The 22,943-nt window shown below is 37.3% G+C and overlaps 1 protein-coding gene across 1 annotated transcript in view; it reads right to left on the bottom strand.

Moving 5' to 3' along the window:
* Positions 1-20,880, bottom strand: part of LOC140231699 (uncharacterized) — a 56,241-nt gene extending 35,361 nt beyond the window's left edge. The window contains exons 1-6 of the mRNA XM_072311853.1: positions 20,339-20,880; positions 19,764-19,825; positions 6,603-6,725; positions 4,285-4,626; positions 1,664-1,783; positions 805-918 (exon numbers count right to left, since the gene is read on the bottom strand). Of these exons, the coding sequence (XP_072167954.1) occupies positions 805-918; positions 1,664-1,783; positions 4,285-4,626; positions 6,603-6,725; positions 19,764-19,825; positions 20,339-20,880 (1,303 nt within the window). The remainder of the gene's footprint in view (positions 1-804; positions 919-1,663; positions 1,784-4,284; positions 4,627-6,602; positions 6,726-19,763; positions 19,826-20,338) is intronic.
* Positions 20,881-22,943: the final 2,063 nt, after the last annotated feature.

Below are 22,943 nucleotides of genomic sequence, written 5' to 3'. Positions count from 1 at the left end.
TTGTGGTGCCTCATTAGCTGACAAGCAAAAACAAAACAAAACAAAACGAAAATAACATTGCATTGTGGTATCCAATCGCATTATGGTTTCCAATCTCATTGTGGTGCCCAAACGTCCTCCCATTTTTTTCTACAAATTCTATGTTCCTAACTGAACTGTGGCGCTCAATCGCCAAAATGAATAAAAAAACTACACAAAAAACACGTCTTCACAACTTTTCATTGTCAATTTCGTCTAAAAATTACCTCCAAACTAACAAACCAACCAAGAAAGACCACAGTACAAAAGACGCCTGGAGATTTCCTTTCTGTAGCAATATTATTATGCCAGAATTATGCTAAAAACAGCCATAATTATGCCATGCATAATGCTAGATGCTGAAACGTGTAAAGTTATGCCAGAAAGAATGATTATGCCAACTCTGGCAACATAGGCATTATTATTCCTTGGCGGTTTTACACGAACTGCCTCGATATTTTTTTTTTTTTTAAAGATGTGCACGTGATTTTACAGAGTAGGTTTTCATATCATGTATACGGAACACACTATGGAATATTGTCAGTATCATTTCGTCACATTTTCGGCTATGCAGTCCAACATTCCATTCATTATCTCATATATTTATCTCTTGACAAGTTAAAACAAACAACACACATCAAAATATAAATGTATGATCAACGAAACCAACTGCCATTGCCATGTATTTTCATCTGTGATTACTTTAAAGAATGTTTTGTTTGATAAGCTAATAATTATCATTCAGAGAGAAAAAAAGAAGAAAGTTAGAGTAAAGTTTCCTCTTGCCTGTTTCACATCTAGTGCCGGTAAAGCTAGCTGTGCAATTACAGGTGTATCCGCCAATTTCGCTGATACAGGTTCCTCCATTAAGACACGGATCTGAGCGGCAGAAGTCAACATCTGGGGTACATTTGAAACGAAGGAAATTGAAGGGGATGGAAACAGATTGTCTGGGCTCATTTCTAAACACGGTTTTTTCGACGAATAATCTGCACCATGCAGTTTGTTTAGTCTTTAAAAAACAGTGTTCTATGCGTAGCCGAATCGATAGTGTTCAGACCTGAGAATGCAGCTCAATATCAAACATAGTATAAACTAAAACAATTGTGTTCCTTAGTGTGTAATAATAAGACAACTCATCATCATTTTTTGTCTAACACAGTTTAGTCACAATCTGCCTATCGACCAGAAAGCACGGCATACAAAGGCATATTATGCCTGTCGTGCCAATGGCAAGAAAAAAAAAAAGCTGCCTTAAAACAGGTCAGATTATCACTTCCCCGAAGACTGCTTGGAGGGGAATTTCATCAAATTTGATGTCTTCTTTTCCAACCCTCTTCCTTCATAACTTAATAATTCTATTCGCTCATGAGCCAACAAATGAATTGAGGTAAATATCTGGGGCTCCCAAATTGCTTTGATATTGGTGAACCCTTCGGCGTATTCCCTAACACATTCGATATTTTATTGTGCTCTTTATAATGCCAAACAACAACGAGTGTATCGTTTCGAATCTATCTAGAGTTACTATTTCAATGCCAAGTCCCCCCCCCCAAGATAAAGAAAAGTTTAACAACGTTTTGAAGACTAAGCTCTAAACATATTTCATATATCTGCGATTGCAAACACGAGAAGTATAACTTACCCACTTCGCATCTGTCGCCAGTGTATCCAGGTGGACACATGCAAGTATAGTTCTGCCACAGATCAATGCAGGTGCCACCATTCATGCAAGGAACGCTTTCTGACAAACAGTCGTCTCCATCTAGAATAAAGCAAACATATCATGTCTTCCCTATCAACGAAGGTAATCATAAATTGGTAACATGATCACGTATTCGGACAAATCTATAAGAGAGAGACCATAGAATGATATGCGTTCAAAAAGTTGCCTTATTTCAATACAGCATATGTACAGTATACATGATCATGTTTTGGATAAAGAGTTTATTCTTTTCTAATTTGTTTAAAGAACTTTCACGTGAATACATGAGTTTTCAACTATTTCAAGACGTTTTCCAGAATGTTAGCCTTTTTGATACTCCAAGGTATCCTCCTAATATTTGGGATGTTTGAACAAAGACGTCAGTGTTTATGAAACGCTGTCACAAATTAATTGTGACATCACAAAGCAAAGACGATTTTTTTTTTGTACGCATATTTTGTGAAATGTAAAGAGCGCTGCGCTAGTACGGTCGCTTTCTTAAACGTCACAAAGCAATCGTGACATCGTGCCAAGTTTTGTACGGTCACTGTAGGATCCTTCCACGTCATGCAGCATTGCATATATACCACATCACTTCCCGCCTTATGTTTCCCCTCCTTTTATTCAAGTTGTCGATCCCAAATATAAAACAAATATACTCTGCCTAATTTCGAATTTCTGATTAAAACAATTGGCCGGTGCCTCCAAGAGCATTATTCTGGAGTCTTTTCTGCACATAGTCTTACCCAGATAGTCTGAATGCAAAGTGTAATATTTCAGAATGTTGAAATGTTCGACGAGGAAAACACTATTCGAAAAAAAAAAGTATCATTATATCTCATAAAATAGTAAACTATTTGGGAGATGGTGTCACAAGGCAATTGTGAAATTGCAAAGGAATTCTGACATCGTGCTCTGTTTCAATATAATCTATGATAAGTATTGTTAAATATACACAAAGTGAACAATAGCTATAACGAAATACTATGTTTCACTATAATCCGTCTACAGTTATGGCAGTTATAATGGTTTATTGAGAGAAGCAGTGATATTTTCTTGTATATCAGGATTTCCTGCATAAGACTGTTTTATCTGGTACGATGTTTTCTGATACAAGTGATCTATACATAAGCATCAAATGTGATATCTTGAACATTCTTTTTCAATCACTGGTCCCAAAGGTAAATAGGACTTCCTTTGGAGACGCGGTACCATGAGGAACTATGGATAGTCTGTTAGAATCCATCTTCATTCGCTGCTCACACGGGTACATTCCAAAACCACGAATAGCACCTGTCAGCTACGTGTCAGCGAATACACGCAACCGCTCGAACCGTAGGTGTTTGTAACGGTCGTCTCATCTCCCTGGTATAAAATTCTTCGAATGTGTGTGTACTTAACCCTATAAAGCCCAAGGGGGGGGGGGGGCACATTGTGCCCCCCTACCATATTTTCGTTTGCCGCTCCTATACCCTTTACCCGATTTCAACCAAATTTGGTGACTTTTCCTAAAATCTTATTGCGCACATTTTGATATATAATTTAGCTATGTCCGATATTGCTGGTTGCCATGGCAACCATAAACTGACAACCATGTTCGTCAGATTGTGCATGATTTTCTGTTCCAATTTCAGTTAACAGTATAATTATGGATGAAATGGGGTTTTTCTTGGCTGTAATTTGCTGAAGAACCAAAGGGTGAAGGAATTATGGTTGTGAATTACCCTGAAATGGTTTTCTTATTATTTCCTTTATTTTCTATACGACATAGGCATCAAACAATAGATATAATAGAAATAATTGAAAATACAGCATTTTCCAAAGACTACCCTTTTATTTTGTGTTATTTTCACACAAGCTGTACCTGTAATATCATTTGTTTATCATGTTATCAATCTGCAAACTCAAAATTACAATATTTTGGAAATATGAAATGCAATACCAATATATGTATTCATTCCAAGCAATACATTATAGGTTTTATATATTTCTTTATATTGTAATGAATAGTGCCCCCATGTGATGACCTTGAGAAATTTCAACCATAACAAACAGTGAAGGCTGACTTGCTTTTTCTTTGTGGTAAATATGAAAATGATTGATATTTAAAAAAAAAGATATATACTGGGGATAAAGAAATAAACAGAAAAAACATGATTCTAGCGTATTTCCTATGTATTTCTTTATATTTTGGTAAACAGCGCCCTCAGTGGATGACCTTGAGAAATTTCAAATGTTGGGTCATGTAGAGTACATGTTGCTCTACCCATGTGCCAAATATGACGGTCATACATCATATAATAAAGAAGTTATATAGGGGGGCACAATGTGCCCCCCTTGGGCCTGGTAGGGGTCAAAATAGCTTGGGCTTTATAGGGTTAATAGAGCTGAGTGATAAACCTGCATACAATTCATTATGGGGAATCTCGAATACATCCGAGCCGAGCTAGCCTAATTCCAACTTCAAGGTATCCCCATACAACCGGGTCTATAAGGGACAAAAAAAAAACCCTCTGCACTCTGTCTATTTCATATGCGAAAAAAAGATAATTATTCCTTACCTCCACTCAACATGAAGCTGTAGCCATCACTTGGGACGTTTCTATCTGTCTCTATTAGAACCCAGAACTGATTAGAGTTGATAACTTGAGATTCCAGCGCTGTTCCGTTGTGATACTCAGTTCTATTTGGAGAATTGAAGTTTGGATAATAATCAAACCCCACAATGAAGAAATCTTTTGACTTTTCCAAACTAAAATCTATGACTGTCAAATTGATCGTTGTGACACCGTGCATTCGCACCAGGAAAAAGCACGAGAACCTGTGGGGGAGCTCGGCTGGGTACCCATCACTTTGAACCAGAGCATTCTGTTCGTAGATATGACCGCTTTCACAAACCTGTACTGAAATCAAGAAAGACAAAGCAAAAAGACTGTAAGGTTTCAACAAGAGATAACTTCTTTTTATTCGGTTCGATCTGATTTATTTATTCTCTGTATGGCATAACATTTTTCCCAGCAATATTCTCAAACATAATATGAATATACATGAATATGGTACAACACACTACGTCTTTTTACTACAAATTATCTTATTTAATAATACTAGTACTAGTTCTCCCCACACAAGTTCCATTTTCATTTCATTTCATTTTTTTTCATTTAATTCATTTTTCCATCTACAAACAAAATCATGTGAACATTAATAATTTATAAAAAAAAGTAAGAAGTTTTCTGTGCGAAAGAATTAATGTATTGGCGAAATTACTGTATCAGCTGTCCTATCGATATCAAATGTCACTATCAGTCATTGTAATATGCGAACATCGGAAAAAATAAATGTGAACCATCTATAGGTGTGCTTCAGCTAAAGAGGTGATACTCACTATCCACTACATGTATTAATAGAAAAACCTCTTTGGTTCCAATTTGGAATATTATACAATTTACAGCGCCCTCTTTCAAAATTGATTCACTGAATGACATGAGTATCCCGCAACCACTGGTTTCTCAGTAACAAACTTACATACAGATCAGTGTCTGCAATATTCACCACAATTATTCAATGTACTTATGATAAAAATGCGAACAGAGAAACCCGCACTCATTCTTTGAGCTGTACCAGTGTTTTCCTTCAGTTACAATCAATTAACCCCGAAGTTAATCTTAAGCATGTTGAGCGGAGATTTTTCCGATAGGTTATTTTGTTGTTGTTTCGCTTCAAGCTACTTCTGACAAGCTTTCTGCTACAATATCATAATGTGCACATACTCTTATGCATACATATTTTCAACAATTATATCAACAATTTTCTCTCAGATTCATAATCATTTGATAAATGGAAGGGAGCCCGAAATTTTTGTATTTCATATATATGTATATATGCCCACCTCTTTCATTTGCATCAAGTGTAGCAGAGACTGCTATTCAAGAGTTGGCCTATTTTATAGTCAAAGCAGGAAATGTTCCAGCAAGAAATAAACTGGTGTTTTATGCAGGGTGTATGCCATTGTCCCGCGAGACAGAGACAGGTGGATGCCAACCAATATCTGAGCTATTGAAAGCCCTAGTTCTGTGTTCGTCCCAAACCCTTAATTCTCTTTGCTCGTGTGGTCAGAAGCTATAGTGTGTGTATGTGTGTCACACACACACCCATCAACATGTGATTAACCTGACATAAACCCAAAGGATGTAGGCCTAAATCAACTTTGAAATAAATGCGAAGGATCGCCGAAGCGATGAAGCTTTTTATTTTTTTTTTTGTAATATATATTGAAAAAAAACAGAAAAAGGGAAAACTGACCAGAAACAAATAATAAATAGTGAAAACTTTGAGCAAAAAGAGAAAGTTATATATATTTATATATATATATATATATATATATATATATATATATATATATATATGTATAAATTTTGTGAATAAAAACCGTCTTGTTTGAACTACAGATGGCGTATTCGAGACTCCTTCTTTTATATAAATATAATTATATATATAATATATAAACATGTTACACTAAAGGTAAGTATTGAAGTGCTTAATGAAGAGTAAGGAATTGGCTAAATCAAAACATAACACCACAGGCTTCATACCAAGCGAATAAACACGAATGTCATCCTTTTTTTTTTGTGGCTTTTCTTTATTTCAAAATGCTTGTTTAATTTTCGGCACCCGTATAAAAGGATAATTACATCACCATGGCAAGAGACATATTCTTTAATTGAACATTAACTAGAACCATCTTTTTGACGGTTTGTGTTTGGGCTGAACAGCTGAAGTGTATATGTAGATGGCAGCACTTGCCGAAACAATATTCAACATAGATAATTATAAAGATTACAATAAGTCATAAATCTGAAATCATTCTTTGAAGACTTACTGTCGACGGACCGGTTGCAGTTACGTCCAGCATATTGCCCGATGCACTGACATGTTGCATATCCATAGTCGCCTTCGTCCACACAATTTGCGTTCGTAGTGTCACAGGCGGAGGTTGCACACTCTGAAAATACAACCAAAAAAGAACAAACGCAACATTTATTTATTTTGTCATTTATTCATCTATCTAATTATTAATTTATTCATTTATCTATTTATTTGTCCATTTATTCATTCATTCATACATTCATACGTTCATTCGAATTAATTCACTCATTTATTTACTCATTTATTCATTTATCTGTTCTTCTATCTATTTATTTATCTATTTATCTATCTATCTATGAATAGTATCAAAACAACTACCATGGACAGTAGTTGATGGAAGCTGACGAGGCGATTTGAAGTAGCTTACACAGTGACACAACATATCAATATCACACACAATTTGCTTATGAAATAACTAACATTACACAGCGTACACCTTTTGGAAAACGCTGAGGCGCATACATTGCAGTTGGAACACATCAACACAAGCAAACGCATTATGCACATCGCATTATTGCGTAACCCAAGCATTCGCAAAAGGGTAAAGGTATTACAAACAAACAGGTGCGAACCGGCAATCGACAACACGCAAGCTGACAATGTTTACATCTTCACTTTCTCTCTTTCCTTCTCTCTTCGCGGACGACACTTGTTTATATTTTGCCGCGAAAGACCCAAGAGTATTAGAAAAGGTTATGAATGATGATTTAAAGTCGATGTCAAAATGGTTCTTAGATAATCATTTCCTCCTTAATATAGAAAAATGTCATTTTATGTTGGTCGGTTCAAAGGGATTGTTACGCAAGTTTGAAAATGTGCATCTTTCCATTCAAAACAGTAAAATGCAAAGAGTTTCCAAGTGCAAATATCTTGGCGTTATCCTTGACAGCAGTTTAACGTGGACACCCCAAATAGAAGAAGTGAAGAAAAAGACTTTGAAAACGTTTCACGCGGTAAAACGTGTCCGTCAATACCTCGACCAGTGAACCTCATTGATACTTTACCAAACATTGATTCAGCCACAGCTGGACTATTGTAGTATGGTTTGGATGAATGGTCATGCTTCCCAACTTGCAAAGCTTCAAACTTTACAAAACAGGTGTCTCCGCCTAATCCTGGGAGTTGATGGTCGCTTCAATAGAGAAACTCTGTATAGTACTACCGATGTTAAACCATTGAAAAATCGACGGGAGATTCAGGCTTTGACAATCATCTTTAAATTGCTCCATAACCTCGCCCCTGATTCACTGTCTTCCAGGATTCAGTTTAGATCTCAGTCTTATTACAATCTACGAAACGATAACACCACTGTTCTTCTCCCAAAACCACGAACCAATTTTTTTTTTAAGAAAAAGCGCACTATATTCAGCTTCTAAGCTCTTTAACGATCTCCCTTTGAGTCTCAGGACAATTAATGACATCAAATTATTTATAACAGAAATAAAGAAAAGATTTGTATGATTGAAACAATTTATATTCAACTTATATCCAAGTGTTAATTTTGTATAATCAAATATTTGCTCACAGAACAGGTGTGTCAATTCATTTGCCCCCCCCCCCCTTTTCGTTAGAAGCTCGTCTGTTATTTTCAAACGTTTAAATCTGTTTGCAATGTGATATTATGATTGTCAATTTCTTCAAACCTTTGTGTATTTCTGTATAATTCTTTTCCTCAATTCTCGTTTTGATTTCTTGTGTTTATTGTATATAATTTTTATGTTACACTTTGCATACTTTGTGACTTTTTTCACTTTTCTTTTTTTTTTTGCATTCGTATGTAATTATTATGGCTTTTTTGTATTTCTCTTCATTGTATGATTTCTATGTTTTTGTTATCATTTCACGGCCTTGCTGAAAAATAGCTTTTAGCTGATAGCAAGCTTTTTACCGTGGTAAAATAAATAAACTCAAACTCAAACTCAAACTCTCTCTGTCTCTCTCTGTTTGTCTCTCTCTCTCTCTCTCTCTGTCTCTCTCTCTCTCTCTCTCTCTCTCTCTCTCTCTCTCTTACGGAGTGTACACACTTGAAATTATCTTACGTTGTGCTCCTGGTAATCAATATTGAGTAGTTTGAAGTTGAAATGATGAAACATCAACAAAATCAAAAGACCAAGAAAAAACAAACAGACAAATTAAATACAAATATCATCAGCATTGCCCAATATTTAAGAACTGGGGAAGTTGACAGTGTGTACAGTGCTAGGAGGTTTTGTCCCAATAGGCGCTCAGAGAACACAAAATATCAAAGTTCATAATACAATGGTTAAGTGCTACTTGCGTTTTAGAGGCCCAGTGTTTATTTTTATTCGTTCCGTTTTATTTTCAAAGGGTAACCCTTTAAGTTTGGAAAAAAAAATATTTACAAAGGGACCTTATATCGTAGATAATTTTTCATTTACAATTCAATTTCAATTTCAATTTCAATTTTAATCCATTTTTTGACACGATCGTACTTTTTTGGTAACAGAATATAGGGTGCGTAAAACTATGTAGGATGAAAGGAATGTACAATGATTGCAGCACCTTACTATAATTATACATTATCATAAAACTCAAGTGATATGAAGTAAGTAAACAATGTGTATAATTCGAAAAATGGAGGGACCCAATAACAAGACAAAGCTTGTAGGATGTGGGCCCCTCAGAAGAAAAAAAAACATCAGTTAAAAGTAAGAAAAAAAGTCTGGAAGATTAAATTGAGGAAGATATGAAAGATGAAGTTGCGGCAAACAGTACACAACCTGTGTATAGGCCTATATAGTACTCATTCTCCAAGCACAACTTCTGGCAAATGATAAGGAGCTTTAGATTAGCGATGGGTACGGACGTTAGACGACGATTGCGTTTTCCGTTCTCCTCTCTCCCTGCGTCGTGTTGCAAAGTAGATTAGATTTCGCGAAGACGCAGCCTATACAACGTAAAATGGCGCCCCCATACACTGTAATCATTGCATGAAGTAGCTCTCTGCGCCATGACTTTGAGCGGACACAAAAATGGCCCACAGCTCGTCGCGACGCGTCGGGACAACTCGGACGAGGCAAAATCGACTTTGATTAACGATTTTGAGAATGCGTAGAACATAATGTTTTTCTCTCGGCCGCGTTGTAAAAATCTAAAGCTCCCTAATACATGGTACTAGTACTTTATTCGAGTGCCAGAGAGTACGGTGTGAAGCACTGAACTCTATAGAGTTCAGCGGTGTGAATTCTTCGTTTGTACGTTATCCTCACTCACATTGAAGAGGGCGCACTATAATATTACTACCAGCGTCCCATTAACAAAAAAAAAATGATGTTATGATAGCAACTCTTGCTAAAATGGCAGTTGTCATGGTAACAACAAGAATCCAGCTTCCTGATTGACTGTTGGTGTAGGAATTTGCATTCCAGCAAGACTAATATGCTATCCTAGCATCTTTTATGAAATGGGGCCAAGATGGCTCTGGTTGCAGTCTTTTATTGACAGTAAATTGGAAGAATAAATTTAACCCCAAGCTGCCAGAGAGAAGTTTGCCGCAAAAGTCATCACCCTGTCCTCAAAAGATTTACCCAGACGAGAGCACTCTGAGATAGAAATAGGAATTTCTATGCCTTGAGACGTGCTGCCAATTTCAGAATCAATTAAAAATTCCGCGATGAACATACTTTTGAGATCTCTGCAAGTGAATCAAACATTTCAAATACATCTATTCCATTCAGCTCAAATCAATCACAAGCATGAATTTATACGGAATAAGACAGCTATGCAGAGATCCGATGAGGACATTTCCCGAGAAGTTACACTAACAGGTAACTTGTGTTGCCCTGAAACAATAGACCAGTGTTTTAATACAATTGATCCAAAAAAATATGTAAAAACGCATACAAATACACACACAAACACGCACACACAAACGAAAAATACAGAGAAGGTACAGGTTCACAGACATTACATAACATTACATAACAATAACATGAAAATGAACAATAAATCGCTCAAAAGAAAGCGAATTTGTTATTTTTCTGTACGTCGATAATATAATCAATGAATAGCAGAATAAAACTAAATCATGATAAAAATGATGTCACACAGCACGAAACGACTGGAATATTCTTTCGGTTTCTTATTTTTCTGACGAAGTAGTCCGTAACAAGTGTTTTCATTATCACTTATGTGACTGAACGTTTTCAATCTCAGTCAATTCAGTTCAAGTCATATTTATTTCGGGGTTTTTTTCACGATAAAATAATATATAAACACAAATTTCACTCTCTTCAGTGATAAAAATGATGCATGTAAATTCATACAAAGAAAACAATAATCAAAACTTACAGTAAGGGTACATTACAATGGTTGCCAGAGTAACGAAAGTGAAATAAATGTCAATATGCATTGTGTGAAAAAAAAAAAAAAAAAAAAAACACCGGAGGGACCCACTAAAAAAAAACAGCGCGTGTAGAGTGTGGGCCCCTCTCACACCAATGATACGATTTTAAGGAAGAGATATGATTATCTAGAACTTTATACTCTGAACACTTTCTACGGAAACAAGGAGCAACTGCAGCAACTATAAAGGTACCATAATAGTGGGCGTCCACAAAATCCATCGGGTATACCGAGCCTGTTGGAAAGAACAGTGTCTCACAGTGTATTCACAATGTGGTCACACAGTCGACAATGTGAAAATTTCAGTGTGAGGACTTGCACATCATGGTGCTGGGGGGGGGGGGGTTCACAGAGAGTTAGCCTGTAATTCTATTTCGAGGCACATTGTGGAGTTGGAGAAGAAATGCAATCTGCTAAAATGTGTGATTATGCGTTTTATGAAAATATACAAACATGTAAAATCTGCGAACATTATAAACTTTCGTAGGCTTTGTGTTACATGCTTTTGTGAAAACGGCAGTTTCCAGGTTAGCTTTGAAAGAATGTGATTTGAGAGAATGTTTACAAAAACGGATAGGCCTACAGGGACAGACATACTAATTCCACAAACATGGTGCAACCGCTGAGAAGGCCCCATCTCCAAACGATGACTTGGTTCTCGAAGTTACATAAAATTTCAGCAGATCAGAGGCTAACACTCAGCACAATAAGATCTTCAATACACGAGGGAGCAAAGCCATCGAGTGCTTTCCAAGTGATGGATAGAATATTGTATCCAATATGAAAATAGCCAATGCAAGCTTTTCAAGACGCGTACAATGCATTCCTTTTACATGTTTTGGATAAAACAGTGGTGTTTTATGCTCTTGATTATTTGCAGCTTAGCTGATTAAAGAGATAGCATATCATACGAGTTGCACAGAGAGGATTTCAGTAATCGTCGTGAAGTTGCAAATACGTGAATTATAATCAGGACATCTTTAACTGACAGTGTTATGTTCCTCATCTTAATGGCAATACGAATGTGGCAATGAGTGGACTGGCATCTCTCCGAACATGTAGCAAGTTTCCACTACTACCATGACGACAGTGAGAAGACCCGAATCGACATGTGTTAAAGGAAACCAAAACTCAAAGAGCAATGTGGATTGAGTGAAAGCAGCAACATTAGTTACACACATCAGTGAAAGTTTGAGAAAAATCAGACAATCGATGCAAAAGTTATGAATTTCCAAAGTTTTGGTGTCGCAATCACTGGGTAAGGAGACTATAGTTCATAACGTCATTTGTGGACAGCAATATAAAGAAAATATAAAGAAAATTCCACTTCATTTTCATGAAAATTACACATTCCATCAACTTTTAACTGTCATCATTCTAAGGGTAGTAATCATTTCCCCTGCTTTCTGGAAGCGGTTAGTCAAGTGCTCTTTTATTACGCAAGAAAAGTGAAAGCATGTTGAATTTTCTTTACATTTTCTTTATATTGTTGTCCACACATGATGTCATAAACTCAAGCAGTCTCCTTATCCAGTGGTTCCAACACCAAAACCTTAAAAGTTCATAGCTTTTGCATCGATTGTCCGATTTTCCTCAAACTTTCACTAATGTGTTTTACTAATGTTGCTGCTTTCACTCAATCCACATTTCTCTTTAGGTTTTGATTTCCTTTAAGAAGATATATTCTCTTTAGATCGGTTCCAATTTAGTCCTCTCCGTACCACTAATTGCAATAACCACTCACATAGTATAGCAACAAAATTAAGAGCGGAGTTTACAGCGTTAATCCCATGCATGTTTATTTATTCTGCCAGCGCGTGGTACATTACTCTTATGCAAAGGAGAATGTCTCCCATAAACGTTCCTTGGATCATAAACCAATGAAGTAATAGCAACATAACAATATGAATTTGAATGACAAACATTCATTGGAAGAAAAAAAAAAACCTTCCCATGGGCGTTTCAACGGGTCGGTATTTTTTTTTTTTTTTTTTTGCGTTCTTCTCCACATGTGCTTCAATTGAACGATATTGATAGCTTCTTAAAATCTTCGAGATTTGTAAAGTACATCACAATCTTTACAGCGACACTCACTCCGCTAAATACTGCACAGGGATGTTATTTGCATATTGTTTTCCTGCATAGTAGAATGGAGATGTTTTATTCAGACGTCAAGAATTGAAATGAAAGTACAATAAGCCTAACTCGAAGATAAACAGTAGAAACATGAAGCTGTTTGTGGAATACGAATTACCTCAACGGGACAGGACAATATCCTACGCTTATTGACAACAAATCTATTCTTACCATCATCAGTTTAATGTGAATATTTCCTGACACAATGAAATCCACATTTTTTTTTTAATCATAAGTACGCATTTTCTCGAATTGGTACTGTCACATGGTAAGGATGGTATGTGCCCCCTGCTTTCCAAAAGAGGTAAGTAAAGTGCACTTTCATTTTGCTAGAAACATAAAATTATGTTGAGTTCTGTTAACTTTTTCTTTATATTGTTGCCCTGCAGTAATGTCACAGACTGATGTAATGTTCTCATCATGGGATGGCGGCATTGAAACTTTATACATTTTATAACTTAATAAATTTTGATCCGATTATCCAATTTTCGTCAAACTTTTACTAAACTCACTAATCTTTCTACTGATATTGCTGCACTCACTCAATCTACACATTATTTTATTTAGATAAACTAGCTTGTTCCTTAATTTGAGGCTGGTCATGTTCTTTTGTGACGTTCCAGTTACTCTACTCAGGGAAGCACATATCTTGGGATTTCTGTAATAGTGTAACTTGAATTCGGAATCAATTTATGTGACCGAGTCGAACATGCGTTGAGTGTTGTTAAAACAAAAACAAGAAACACACCCAAACCATGATGCCATATAAAGCATTTTCTAAGCATTTAACTCTAATTCTAGGTCAGAAATAAGGTCCCTTTTCAGCCGTTATTTATTTTTTCATTCATTTTAATAATTCATTCTTTAAATACAAGTTTGTTGTTTATATAATGTGCATATACAGTGCGAATATACAGAGTGAATAATGTACACTAAGATTGTTTCGCTCTTTCATACCTCTGCATTGCTACTTTTTAAGTCAGTTATGCAGAACCTTCGTTAATCTGCGACGATTATCGGGTAAGACCTACACAATGTAAAAAGAAAAACACAATACATGTTCGGGACCAAGTAATGAGAAATGAATGGGGTAAAAAGTCAGGAAGAGTAATAACTCACCCCCTACGGCTGAAACCTGAATAATATGGATGAAGCAAAGGGCTACGAAGATTAGGAGCCACCTAGCCATGGCGGACAAACTTTCCAGTACAGAACTCCAAAGATAATGAACTTCAAATTAGGAGAAGGTAATGGGCTTGGCCTTACTGGCCTGTGGAAGCACTGTTGGCAGTCTGATGCTGTCGTGTGTTCTCGTGCTTCTGATTTACAAAACCAGTTCAAGGTACCACACCTTGCTCTCGACGCTGCTCGATAGTACCTCAATAAAAGCGTCATGCACGATCAAGCGTCTATCTGAACCGAATCATAACCCCACCCCCATCCCTTCCTTCTCTCTCTCTCTCTCTCCCTCTCTTTCTCTCTCTCTCTCTCGCTCTCTTTCTCTCTCTCTCTCTCTTTCTCTATGTATTTATCTCTTCTTATATATTAGTGACAATACATAAAAGGAGAAAAAAATTGCCATCACTTAATGATAATAGAGACCTTGACATGGAGTTGACTTTGGGGGATTGGAATCCTGTTGATGAAAGCTACGTACACCAAAGCATACCAATCCCGCATCCCACACAAAAAGAGAACAATACTCATTTCATTGTAACCAATCACCTGCAACAGTTATCGAGGGCGCCATTCAAGCTGGTCAACTCTTTAATGCATTAAAAGGTGCATGGTCCCGGTGTTTTAGTCATTTTTTACTTTTTGATTATTTAAAATAATCTATTATGCAACAGTGGGATAATATAGGAGTTTTTTAGGTGACAGTTTTGGTGCCTTATAAAACAAACACAGAAATATTTTGAGTTTTGAATATATATTATTACGCATTTATAAAATGCAAACTACATATATACATCAGTACGAATTTATATAATATGCACAATAATATAATATATTATTACGCAAGTATATAATATAAACCCACGTATATATTTTTATAATATGAACCCATATACTGGGCCGGGGAGAATCGGCAGATTTATATATACGTGTATACCATTATATAATATTTTCAATTACTGTTATATAAACCCACATGTATACCACTACAAATACTATAGAACAAACCAATTTAGATTATTACGAATTCATGAACTTAATACATATCGCTACATCCCTCATTTCACCTAACAAACCACCCATTCTCATTAACAACTCATGATTTTATATAAAGAATACGCACATTGTGGGGAAAATTATCAATAGATAGGTCCCCATTAAATTCAACAATAGAATAGTATACAAATAGTGAATGGTCACGAGTGCAATGGTACGAGATTTGAAAAAATTGAAAGATAGAGGCGCTCTATTCAATGAGGCGAAGCCGAGTTGAATAGTGCGCTCATCTTTCACCGAGTGCGAAATCTCGTTCCATTGCACGAGTAAAGACCATACACTATTTGATTTATACAACGTCCAAGTAGATCTTTTTGGTCTAAGTAGGCCTAGAAGTCTATGTATGAAAATACTTACATGTGGATCCACTGCGATTCTCTTTCTGGCTTGTGCAATCAGTGTAGATACAGGTCACAGCTATACTAGCGCTCATGATACACGTACACTAGCACTACGTAGGCCTACGTACGCGCATGCATGTACCGCCCACGTACCTGCGCTAGCTGCATGCGATCCTCAATATGCAACACACAGTACACGCAGTACCGAGCAATTTCTCGAACCGTGGAATAGAACAAAAAAAATCGAACCAAGTTGTACGCAAAAATAGAACCAAAATTGCACGGCGCGTTGAATGGAGTACTTATTAAATAAATTAAAATGTGTACGCATGCGCACGGCGCAAGTTTCCTATAGAGACCTACGCTATCGACTTCTCTTTGGCGCTTACGCTTTGGCCCACTTTCCCAAGTCCGAAGAAGTCCGATTCACTGTAGTCAGTGGTCCGATCACAGTTCGGCTCGTGATTCGGCTGAGGATGACAGCTTAAGCAAACTTCTTTTGTGATGTCATAATAACAAGCACATATGCACGCACCCTGGCATTACTACAGACTGCGCGATGCGCAAAGAAGACAACAAAGGCAACGTTACTTAGCAACACCTACGCACTTTACTCTTGATGACAGCGCCATCTATACTACCGGGACTATGCCCCTTTAATAGAAGTGGTGCATGTAGACAAAAACGAGAAAATGACAAACAACTCAGTCATGGACAAATTTCATATTCTTTTGTACTCTCTCCCTCTATCTTAAGCACGCACATACACACGCGCGCACACACACTCGCACACACATATTTTTTGCATAATCTAAATATTATGTGTAGGTGTTCAGACGTCTGAGTATTAGGCAAGTTGAATGTCTGAAACAAATCAGCATTCATTGTTCATTCTCTTACCATAAACTTTCCAGAAACCAGTTACCAAGATTTCTTTTTTTATATGCTGCAGTAGACTGTTCCAAGCGAGAAAACAAGACAGTCTATAGCACTCCTAAAACTCTTTATAGTTCAATGGGATCTCCCCTCCACTGGCGAGCACTGCGTGGTATAGTGGGCAATGCTCTATGATAGTAAATGGAAATTCTGGGGTTCGAATCCTGCTTGGTTTGATTTTCCTTGGTGAAGATATTTTGCCCACACTGTGCCCCTGAGCTCCGTAGCTGACAATGGTGTAGTAATAATAACACAAACAGGGCACTACGAGGATGGGAGATCCTAGTCAACACTGAAGAGGCTACCCTGCGTCAATAGCACAGTATAACTGTCATCTGTCGTCACCATCATGTTCCAGGGACGGATCCAGGAATTCCGTAAAGGGAAGGCGCCTTTGCAAAATTAAAGGGGGGCGCACGCACCCCCACCCCTTCCCCATTTTTTTCTTTTGTTTTAACCAAAAATAAAGAGGGGGGCGCCCACCCCCCCCCCCCCATCTGCCACTGCATTACTCCTACTCCACTCAAGTATGGCTTCGACACCGTCAACCACACCCTCTTCCTAAACAGACGTCAATCGCAAAGAAGGTTGGATGATTCTATGATAACGGTATTCCGTCCCTGATGTCACCAATGAATGATGATGAATCAAAATGAGCCATTGTACACTCAGCTGTGGAGTACATCAAGATTCCGTCTAAAGTGCACCAAAAGTTTGATTCTACAATCCCGTTTAGTTCAGTTCAGTTCATTTTTATTTTTCTCCATCATACACTGTCCATCGCAACTTTACTCGATAACTTTTATGCACCGTGTACGTGAAAGTAAAGAATTTCAACACAAGTAGTCAATAAAAAGGGGAATACATTACACCTTAGAAGGGGCTAATGCAAATAAGCATTATGATAATGGATCAATCAGAGGATGGCGATGGGGAACCCACTGAAAAGCGAAGCTCGTAGATTGTGGGCAACCCAGTTGCAATGTACAATGCACTTAAGAAAACAGGAAGAAATTCATAGTCACCAAACCTATTTCATATTGCATGAACAATTAACCAAATAAAACATAAATGCATACAGAAATTTTTATTGTTTCATAGGGCTTATGAAATAAATGAAACGCAAAAAAAGAAAGAAATCCAGCAGTTTGTAACGTGAAGAATCCCCTTAGATGAATAATATAATTTCTGCTCATTTCTCGACCATACGATATCTTGTAGGTTTCAAGGAAACACAGGAGCAATCCTCAATGGTATGATGTAATTAAAGTCGGTTAGAATAGACCAGTCAAAATATTAAAAAAAAAAAAAACTTATATCATCCCCACAACATTTCAATACCATTGGGTAGAATATCCCTACAAATATATTATAAAGCATAATAATTCTTTGTCAAAGTACTTTCAAGGTAACGCATACCTTCAAGTTGAATATTGTCAGTAGTCACTAGAGCCAATTAGGGCGTCGTTAAGCTTTAGCATGCCAGGGTATACTATATTTTGAGATTTCCTAAAATCACGTTGCCAATCATTGGCAGTTCATTACTTAGCTATCTAAAAAAAAAAGGGGGAAAATGATTTCTAGGCCTATTCTATCGAAAAGATCTGATATAACTGAATTTATTTCACTGTCATGTCGTTTGCTAAAAATATTGTCTCTTTTAGCGGTCGGTAAACCCATAAACTATCTCCCATGGAAGAACACCTCGGAATATTTTGCTTATGGAGAGTTATAGGAAATAGATAATAATAAAGATAATAAATAATGATAAAAATAAATAAAGATAGTACGATGTTCTATAGGACGTGGTCATGCTTACCTTATCTTAGTTTAGGAGTGACCAAAACTGAAAAAAAAAATATTTTCAACAATACTATATCGTATGTGCCTTTAAAGAGAAAAGAGAAACACACTGCCTATCTGACCGGGTTACTGGCTACATAGTGGACCGTAGTGTCTGTTAGATTTCTGGGCTAAAATCTTTGGGGGAATACGAGCTGATAGTCAGTGCTCTGTAGAACTTCGAGTTGGATATGACTTATGTGGATATTCAAGTTTAGGTGAAATGCATTGTAAATATTAGTGGTCTTTGGTCTTTTGAAGCATTTACAAATGTCCAGAAATAATTGATTTATCGCATTAGTTTTAATGAGTTTTGGTGAGGCTCATACAAGCTCACATAAGTTAGGAATGTATTCTTCCTTAAATTACATCTCCATTGATGTAGATTAACCTAATTATAAAGGCAAAATTATTATTTTTTTTTTATTTGGTTTTTTGGGCCTGATGTTACCATCATAATTTGATGAGAGGTGGCCCTCGACTACCAAATTGTAAACCATAATCAAAATAACTTATACACTGTATGCATATACAAAATAACAAAAATCATTTCTTACAACAAACTGATTAAATACGAATTAACACAATTCTTAAATCTGTCCATATTTGGAGCTAGAGGAAATATGTTGGTGGGAAGTGAGTTCCACAGCCGAGTCGTCCTTGGTATGTAAGAAGACTGATGGAGATACGTGTTCGACTTTGGTACAGTAACTCTGTAGGGGTGAGCAGTTGCAGAAGAGCGTGTCAATCGAACATTGGAGACCAATGGGAGAAGGATTCCAGATAGCTCAACGGACGGTCTCAAGAAGAAGTGACGGTAGAAAGTACAAAGAGATGCCACATTTCTCCGGTGCTCCAGTGGATAAATTCCAACTTTGATGGGGTCATCAATTCTTAAGAGGCGAAGGGCTTTTCTCTGTAGCCTGTCCAGTAGCCCAAGTGCAGTGGAACCAGCTCCAGCCCATATCGGTCATGCGTACTCCATTAAGGGCCTAATGTATGCTTTGTAGATGGTGACTCTTGCCTTGAATGGAAGGAGATCTCTTGAACGGCTAAGAATGTAGAGCCTCTTTGCAACCTTTTTGGCAAGGCATGTGACATAAGGAGCCCAAGTCGAAGTGTTGGTGATGATAACACCAAGGAGGGTGATACTTCTGGTTGGATTTAGGGCAGAATTCATGAAGTAGAGAGGAGGGTGGTTCTGGTTCCGTTTCCTGCTGATGATCATCTCTTCCGTCTTGCTTGCATTGAAGATGACGCACCAATCTGTTGCCCATTCTCAATAGTCAACAAGTCACGCTGGAGGCTCTCAGCACAGATGGTTCTGTCACAAGAATTTTTTATAACAATGTGCAGAGTTGAGTCATCAGCAAAGAGGTGAAGATCATTTTCCACTAGGGAAGTCAAGTCGTCAATGTACATAAGGAAGAGCAGGGGCCCGAGCACACTTCCCTGTGGCACACCAGCAGATAGGGTCTTGGATGTTGAAGTGTAGCCATCTAGAACAACAGCCTGATGCCTATCGGCCAAGAATGATGAAATCCATCCATTATATCTCCATGTATGCCAAAGGATGACAATTTCATTAAAAGGCCACGGTGCCAAACACAGTCAAAGGCTTTCTTGATGTCTAAAGCTATGAACCTGACTTCCTGCTGAGAGTCTAAGGAGTCATTCCACCATTGGGTGATATATGAAAGCATGTCAACAGTGGATCTGTTCTCCCCGGAACCCATATTGCGCATCGCTCAGAAGTTGATGTCTTTCAAGATGTTTCCGAATTTGGTCACTAATGCTCTCCATTACTTTCGAGATGATAGAAAGAAGGGATATGGGCCTGTAGTTGGATGGATCTTGTTTGTTCCCTTTCTTGGGCACTGCTACAACATGAGCAGTTTTCCACTCTGAAGGCATGGATTTGCTGTTCAAGGATATTTGGAAGAGCTTTGAAAGAACAGGTGCAAGCTCTGGCGCACAGTTCTTAAGTACCATGGCTGAGATGCCATCTGGGCCAGTAGCCTTGGATGTGTCGAGATTACGGAGTTTCTTGAGAACAACCTTAGGCCAGAATCTGATGGTAGAGATGGTTTCATCAGTTTTTAAGTTCAGATTGGGAGGGACTTTGCCCTTGTCGTCAAGATGAGCATTTGCAGCGAAGGTGTTGTTCAGGAGCTCGGCTTTGTCGACAGTCTCGCTGAAGATCTGTCCATTGTCACTTTTCAATGGAGGAACAGCGGATGTTTTGTTGCTATCAGTTACAGATTTCACCAGTTTCCACCATTGTTTACTGTTGGCATACTTGACTTCCTGCTCCAGGTGGTGCGAGAACTGAATACGAGCTCTGCGTATGATGCGCTGGCATTCAGATTTGGATTTCATGTATAAGATCCATAGTTCACTTGTGCGGTTTTTTTTTTTTTTGCCACTGTTTGCATGCTTTTTATTTGGTTTTTGACAGCATCATGACATCTACCATTGAACCATGGTTTATCCGAGTACTTGTGTTTGGTAGTTCTGGACGGTATGAAAAGGTCCATGGCATCACCAGTGTTGTCTTTCACACTGTTCCAAGCATCATCAGCACTATGTGCCTTTGAAAGGGAGGACCAGTCAGCTTCAGATAGAAAAGAGCGCAATGCATGACCCTAAACATATTGTCCGACAGGAAATACAACACCGTTCTTGAATCTCCGCAGAGTCTGCTGCAGTCACCTATTCAAGAATGCGACCGATTTATTCCTAACAATGCTGATAGTCTCCATTCAACAACAGCTATTGACTGAGTCTACTTTGGTGAAAATTAGCCACTGTAACCAGAGGTCATATCGTCTGCGGCAAAATAATGTTTTCAGTCTCCTGTCAAAGAGAAAGCAGGTATTTATCTATCTAATTATTTATCTCTTTATCTATTACTTACTAATTTATTTATAGATTGATTTATTTATTAATAAAATTTATTTATTTATTTTCTTGTTAATCTATTTATCCATTTATTGTCCCCGCCGAACGAGTTCGAGCAGGGGACTATGAAACGGGCTCCGTACGTGTGTGTGTCCGTGTGTCCGTCCGTCTGTCTGTCCGTCCGTCCGTCTGTCTGTGCGTCCGTGTGTGATCAAAATGTTCAATTTGCTACTTCTCTGTCATTTATGAGCCAATTTTGATTCTGTTTGCTTTATATGGTAGCACTACATGGGAGCTTTGAAACTTCTACACAGAATTTCAGTTGTGACCTTTGACCTTGACCTTTGACCTATATTGTACATTTTGTTTCAAAATGCTACTCCTCCGCCATTTCTAACCCAATTTCGATTCCGTTTGCTTTATGTGATGGCACTAGGTGAGGGCTTCAAAACTTCTACACAGAGTTTTGACCTTTGACTTCTTTGACCTTTGACCTTGATTTTTGACCTATATTGAACATTGGCTACAAAATGCTACTCCTTCGCCATTTCTAACCCGATTTCGATTCCGTTTGCTTAATGTGATGGCACTAGGTGAGGGCTTCAAAACTTCTACACAGAATTTTGACCTTTGACTTCTTTGACCTTTGACCTTGATTTTTGACCTGCATTGTACATTTTGCTACAAAATGCTACTCCTTTGCCATTTCTAACCCAATTTCATTTCCGTTTGCTTTATGTGATGGCACTACAGTCTGTAGGTGAGGACTTCAAAACTTGAGCCAATTTTGATTCTGTTTGCTTTATATGATAGCACTACATGGGAGCTTTGAAACTTCTACACAGAATTTCAGTTGTGACCTTTGACCTTGATTTTTGACCTATATTGTACATTTTGCTACAAAATGCTACTCCTTCGCCATTTCTAACCCGATTTCGATTCCGTGTGCTTTATGTGATGTTACTAGGTGAGGGCTTCAAAACTTCTACACAGAATTTTGACCTTTGACTTCTTTGACCTTTGACCTTGATTTTTTTACCGATATTGTACATTTTGCTACTAAATGCTGCTTCCGGCGGGGACATATTTTACGCACCGCGTAATTTCTACTTTTTTATTTATCTATCTATCTATCTATTTACTTATCTATTTATTCATTTATTCATTCATTCATTCTTAATCTCTTGTCAGGGTAGCCCATTCACCAATAAGTAGTGGTCTTCCATGGAACCCTAAAAAATTTAATGAACATAGTATATGAAATAGGAAAACGTATACAGAAGATAAATAGATATCTACTTTCCAAAGATATATACTGAACATTGCAAAGTAACATAAAAAAATTCAGTGTATATTGATTATTCTACAATAAGAGTTCACCAGAATGCTGATATATCAATTAAATCGCTATTGTGCAGGAATGATTAGCTAACACAAAATAAATTTGGTGTGTTACTTACAAATAACAATTTTGTTTAAACAATCTCTTAAACTAATATATAGAAGAAGCTGATCTGATTAAATAATCTTCAATTAAAGAA

Source organism: Diadema setosum, chromosome 8 (genome assembly GCF_964275005.1).
Source record: "Diadema setosum chromosome 8, eeDiaSeto1, whole genome shotgun sequence".
NCBI lineage: Eukaryota > Metazoa > Echinodermata > Echinoidea > Diadematoida > Diadematidae > Diadema > Diadema setosum.
This window is presented reverse-complemented; position numbering and strand designations above follow the sequence as displayed.